The sequence below is a fragment of the Limulus polyphemus genome, unplaced genomic scaffold (assembly GCF_000517525.1).
Source record: "Limulus polyphemus unplaced genomic scaffold, Limulus_polyphemus-2.1.2 Scaffold68, whole genome shotgun sequence".
Taxonomy (NCBI): Eukaryota; Metazoa; Arthropoda; class Merostomata; order Xiphosura; family Limulidae; genus Limulus; species Limulus polyphemus.
In genome coordinates, this window is record NW_013665678.1 from 703,478 (window position 1) to 710,165 (window position 6,688).

General features: G+C 31.2%; 1 protein-coding gene across 3 annotated transcripts in view; it reads left to right on the forward strand.

The window, feature by feature from the left end:
• Positions 1–6,688, forward strand: part of LOC106465550 (nucleolar transcription factor 1-A-like) — a 77,647-nt gene that overhangs the window by 60,216 nt on the left and 10,743 nt on the right. For all 3 annotated transcript variants that reach the window (XM_013925777.2, XM_013925793.2, XM_013925787.2), the window contains one exon: positions 6,510–6,574. In XM_013925777.2, coding sequence (XP_013781231.1) covers positions 6,510–6,574 — 65 coding nt within the window. The remainder of the gene's footprint in view (positions 1–6,509; positions 6,575–6,688) is intronic.

The window sequence follows — 6,688 nt, forward strand, 5'->3', positions numbered from 1 at the left end:
AATATTACTTTTGCATGATAGATAGGCAACATGCGAAGAAAAAAAAGCATGGGAAAAAACATTGCTTTATAAACCTTATGACTTAATAAAAAAAAACTTGATATTTTGCATATAAAAGCATTGTAATGTTTATTGATAATCTGCCAAATTTTGTTAGCATTCGCTTACTAATTTCAAAGTTATATGTTGAAAACTGTAACAAGCACATGATGGCTATGAGGTCGGTCCCAGGGAACGAGCCCGTACTGAAAGTTAAATTGCTGAACAACAATGATCACGGATAAAGAAAGAGAAGCAAACTGGAATATGCCTGCCAAAAAGAAATAGCAGTAACAAAATTTATATAGAAAGAAAAATTATCTTTCTATTGATTTTAAACATTTCTATCAAATTAAGAAAACATGGTTTTGATAAATTCCTTCGAGGCTGTGATAAGATGAGATGAACTTCACTGATGGATTTAACAAATTTATTTATATCTCAGCAAACCGAGAAGATAGAAGGTTCAAATTTTACATTCTGTCCTGTCATTATCTATAGTTTGTACTTCTAATTGGGTAGAAACTGAAAGCCATCTAAGAGAAAAAAAGAAAATTTAGAAAGGAAATTTCAGAGAGGAAACAACACATGGAACAGAGGGGTAAAAATTGAGAATTTTAAATATTTCCTTTTGAAATTGATAAGTTAAAACTTAGATAATATAAAACTTTGAATTGAAAACTAGTTAATTAATATTAACATACATTGATAATAAATTTATTTAATTAAATTTTTAATGTAACTCTGTAAAAGGTAATGGTATTTGTACCAACTGAGTGAGTACATAGGGTTAATCAGTAATTGTGTGGGGCATTGTGATTTCCATGGTCCTGTGAGAGAGCTGTGTCACTCCTTATTAATGTAAGGAACAATTTTACTAAACAATCACTTAAGAAGTCACAACAGTTGGTCAAAGTGACCACTCTGCACACAATCAGTCCACATTTTCCAAAGAGGGGAATATTTAGTCCTGTTGGTAGCCATTGAAACCAAATTGAAATGGGTATTATCACTGAAGTTTTTATAAGGGTAAAAGTTGAGTTACGACATCTAAAAATATCATTGCCTCTTCCTTAGCTTTAAATACATTCTGTCATAAGATTTCAGAAGCTTTCATTCTAAACTTTTTGATATATTACTTTATGGAACTTATTAGAATATTATTTTTGTTTTGAAAATTTATTTGTGGCTTTTCTTACAACAGTATTTCTGAATTGTGGTTTCTGAAGAATCTCAAACTTCCTTTATTGATTAGGTAAATCTAATTTTGATCTTGTGGTATTAATTCGGGGACCTATATAAAGTCTTCTGTTACTTTTTTTGGTTGGTTTGATGAAAAAAGTTATGTTGTTTTAAACTGTGGTCCTCAGATTCTTTATTGACTAGGATTGAAGTGTGAATATAAAATTCTTAGGAATATCTTATGGACAGAAACTCCCTGATTTGTATTCTTTTTATGTTTTGGTCTGTGCTGAAGCCTTCAGGCCAAATTGTCTGGATTAATGTGATTTCCATAAATTGGTGATTGGAGCACTGACCTCATAAAGAGGTGTGTTTGGTTAGATGTTTCTTATTGGTTATGTAGCATGGTGCTGTGAAAGAGGTGTGTTTAGATGAGTTTTTCCTGTTAGCGATGTAATGTGGTTCTAGGCAGGAGTTTAATTATAGTTTTCTTGAGTACAGGGATCCATAGTTTACTGTATTTTCATTCCTTTGTTCACTTGAGGGTAAATTTTTAAATTTGAATATAAACTGATTCTTTGATTTTTCCATGTTTAGCTGTGTCAACATTTTCTTTGACTGTGTGGTGTGTACAGTTTTGTGAGCATTACTTGCTGTAGCAGAATTTGCCATGTGCAATACCATCAGTGCATTTCTTTTCTTCAGTTTCTATTCAGCTATTTTCCCTATTACTCCAATATAGAACTGTTCAAAAGAAGGAGGTACTTTGTAGATTAAATGTTTCTTTTGTAGTTTTTGACTTTTATGAATAATGTTTGAGCTTGAAGTCTTATTTTTAAGAAGGCTTGAATTTTGAACTTTAGCAAAAATTACTGATTTTAAAGCTGATTTTGGATTTTGTGGTTGTTGGATGTATAAGACTGTACAGTTTAAGAATTATTTTGTAGTTTATTTAGTGATTTAATGTTTAATGATTATTTAGTTTTCATAACAAGAGTGTTAAAATACTTATTTTAATGCTCTGGACACAACTGTGGTAACCAACAGTTATAGTGGTGACTTTGAAGTGAGTTTCACAGCTTGTATTGTAACAACAAAGATAAAGAAGAATTTGTCTTATCAATTGGGTTTTAAAGTAATTGAACCAGTCTGTGTGGGCTTTTGGTGAAAAAGAGAATTATTTAAAGCTCTGTATTCAACTGTGGTAACTCAACAGGGTGAACTTATCACTGGTTCAATTGTGATAAAAGAATAGAGAATAAATAATTCTTGGTGTCAAAGAATGTTCTAAAGTAATCGGAAATGCATCTGTGAACTTTGACAAAAAGGAGACAATTATTTAAAGCTCTGGATACAACTGTGATAGTCAACAGTGTAATGAATTTTTGAACATACATTTGGCTTGTTTTGAATATATTATTTTAAAACAAATGGATTGTGTACTGTCCATTTATCATCAGCAAATTACAGACACCTACTGTAAAGAATCCTGACCCTATCAAAACTTGACATTTGGCAAGCCACCCAGGAATATACAGAGGTAAACAGCAGTGTAGATGTGAACAACGCGGAAGTGGGTCTATATACACACAACTGTAGTGGTGTCAAAAATAGTTTAGATATTACAAGCACACTATATAAATATGTTGACTGATTTTGATAAGTGGATAGAGAGAGGAGTGACTTAGGTTAAAAGATGATCTATGAGAGTTTGTTAAATAACAAGAACTAGAGTGAGAAGAGAGGTAACAGAAGTGAGAGGAGGAGAGTCAGAGAAGAGAAGAAGAAAGACTCAAAAAAGAGAGAGAGAGAGAAAGGAGAGACTGGGAATAGAGAGAAAGAGAATAAGAGCACATATTGAGATTGCCAAGATCACTCGACAAAAAAAGGAAGGATCAAAGAATGACAATGGGTTCAGGGCTAGCTGACCCAAGCTACCCAAATTGGATGAACAGAAAGACAAGATGGATGCTTTCTTGGAGAATTATGAAAGATTTGGCCAAAGTCAGAAGTGAGACAAAGGCGACTGGGCAATCTGTCTCAGCCCACTTCTCACAGGAAAAGTTTTACAAGTGTATGCAGGCATGATGTTAAAAGTGGCCTAGTTGAAACATTATGAACTTACTGAAGAAGGTTTTTGGCAGAAATTCAGATAAGCCAAACCTGACACTAGAGAAACTGTATTTCAGCTTGTGGCACATCTATGGAGATATTTTACAAGATGAACTGACAAGAATCAACCCTCCTGTGTGGACTTTGGCAAAAAGGAGACAATTATCTAAAGCTCTTGATACAACTGTGATAACCAGAAGTGTAAAGAATTTTGTACACATACATTTGACTTGTTTTGAATATATTATTTTAAAACAAGTGGATTGTGTGCTCTCAGTTTATTGTTGAGATTTATTGCCAACAAGTCACAGATGCTTACTGTAAAGAATCCTGACCCTATAAAAACTTGACAGTGGTAAAATTCTTATAGTGGTGGTTGTGGGTTTGTGAGGGCTATGTGAAGTAATTTTGATTTAACTGACTGGTCTGTGAATCTATTGGTAGCTATTGGATTTTGATATTTGTTTGAGTGTTTTTCTTTTTCCATTTGAATATTGCTGCAGATTTTCATTGCTCTATTGTTGAGGTTCCTTATTAGACCTTGTTTTATTGCATGTGGATGATTAGACTTGAAGTTTAGATACCTGTTTGCAAGGGTTGGTTTTCTGTAGATGTCTGTGGTGAGATAATGATCTTGTCTGGTTACTGGTACAACTAGGAAGGAGTTGGTTTATGTTTGAACAGCAAACTTGATATTTAGGTTCATGGCATTGAGGTGTTTTAAGAATTCTGTTAGTGACAGTCCATAAAGTAAGTGACAAATATGTCATCCATGTAGGTATTCCCTAAATTTGATTTTTTGTTGCAGGCAGTTTTATATTTTAAGTGTTCCAGGAAATGTCACTTAGAACTGGTGATCTCATTGCTAAGACAGAAGCTAAAAATAAGTGTATGATGTGCAACATGTGATTAGTTTGAATAGCTAGTTGATGCTGAGGTTGAAATGGTAGGCTGTCTTTCTCTAGTGTTTTTCTGGTGATGTGTAGTACTTGTGATACTAGTATCAAGAGCAACATGTTGGTTATGTTGAAGCAAACCAGTAGATCTTTAGATTAATGATTAGTTTTTAAATAATTAAACGAAGTATTTGTTGTGAAACTTAAAAGTTGTTTATTGTCACATATACAGTTAACCTGGTGAAATGTTGTAACCATAAATATTATACTCTGTATATCAGACAATAAACAATTTTTAAGGTTTTAGCTTTTATTGGTTCATGAATTTGTCTGATTTGATGACTTGAAATTTTTGCATGCTATTTTATTTAGGTTTAAGATGGGAACTAAGTATCTTGGTAGTTCTTGACAGGATGATTGTATTGGTTATTTTTAATGATTTTTGTACCCTTCTGTTTACACTAACTGTCACATTAGAATTCTAAAGAATGTATAGTGTTTAAGGCTATTTTTTTTTATTTGTTTGTTTTTTAATTTAGGCATTTGTATTATTCACTAGAGAGAGAGAGAGCATTGCTGTGACATAATGAATTTGGAAAATGATTTGAAATTATATAAAATGTGTGTTGAGACTAGTTGGGTAGATTGTTGATTGATTGTAATGGTCTAAAATGAACATTCCACAATAACAACACTTGGAAATAAATTCAACACTTACCAAAATACAGTTAAAAACAAGTGCCTGGCCAGGACTTCACACCAGTATTAATAAACAATTTATCATAAATATTAATAAATCGGTAATAATGGAATAAGGAAAAAGAATCAGAAAGAAAAAATATAATTCCCCCCAAATAATACAGCAAATACAATATTCTAAAAATTCCTTTCAATATCTATAAGAATATCAAGTGATAAACAACAATAATTCACAGTCTTATGACTCTCTCTCTCTCTCTCTCCTAATGAAGCTTCTGGCAGAGTATTTATTCACATAGTAGGTCCCAAGAGTACAAACTCGTAGTGATCATAAGTTTATATATTCTTCTGCTGTATTAATAGTATTTGTATGTCACTGCTGTTGTCAGTTTCATCATATACACATATTTACTCAAAATAGAAGTAATTATCTAGAGGATGAGTTAGTGTTTTAATGCAACTAAAAATTCATAGATAAACTAAACAGTAGAATGAAATAATACATGAATGATAAATGCAACCATAAAAAAAAATGAATTTGATATCTCACATGATTATTAAGTCAGCCAGTTAGTTGAGCACTAAAAATTGAATGTTTTTCAACAAAGATACTGGTGATAGAGAAAAGTTAGCACTGTTATAGCAATATTAATTATGGTGAACTTGGGCCTTTTGCTTGGCAAACTGGTGGAACATATGTTAAAAAAATAAAATGACTTCCTTTTCATTAAGTGAACTGGAATTTGCACTAAGTTAATTACTAATTAATTTACCAATTATTAATCCAAAAGAACCTGTGCAAAAATATATACCATTACAATAACAGTTTGTGCCTTATGTAAAAATTCTGTTTTATGTGTGTGTGTGTGTGTTTAAACAGGCTATTTTAAAAATATATATTTTTTTTTTGTTCTTCAGTATTGTGTAAGTTCCTGTTTATCTTCCAAGTGTGAGCAAACATGTTGATCTTAACATATGATTTGATTATTTTCCAGTAAATGTTTTTAAACATTGAAATAACTAATGTTTTTGCGAATTTGTTGCTGATATTTTTATAAAGATAAAGATTAATATGCTTTAAATGAGGTGTTAGAAGAAAGTTTCATTTGTGAAGTTTCATCTATGTATATTTCATACAGATTATAAACAAACTCTTCACATTCTGTTAGGTCTGTTTAAGAAAAAAAAAGTCACTTAAGGGTGTTATGATTTTGATTTCTTCTTCCAAAAAGTGTACTCAGAACTGTGCTGTTTCAAAGCAGTTAACATATATGGAATTCAGGCTGTTAAAATATGTCTTGTGTGTTTCATATTTTACCGTTCAGTATATATAAATAGTGCTTGTTTATTAAAAGTTGTGTTATGTATTATGCCTTCTGTTTCAGTAGTTCCAACATTAACTGTACCCTTGAATAAGATGTTATACCAGTCAGTGGATCTTAAAACATTTTTTTTACTTTTAGTGTTCTTTTTTTTTTATAATATATTCTTTAAGTCTTTTATTAACATTTTAAGTAAGCAGTTTTTAATTTAAGTATTTCTGTATTCAATTTATCTTAATGTGTAACATTTTGTGTTTAGGAGAAATATAAACGAATGGCAGAAGAGGCCAAAAAACTCCCACCTGAGACAAATGGAGTGAAAGGGTTAGTAGTTTAAACTAAATGTATTTTTAGTACTTTATGTTTTAATAAGAATAAAAAGATATATAATTTTTTTTAATTTACTTGTGGTCTTTTTGAGACTATATTTTCAGTAAC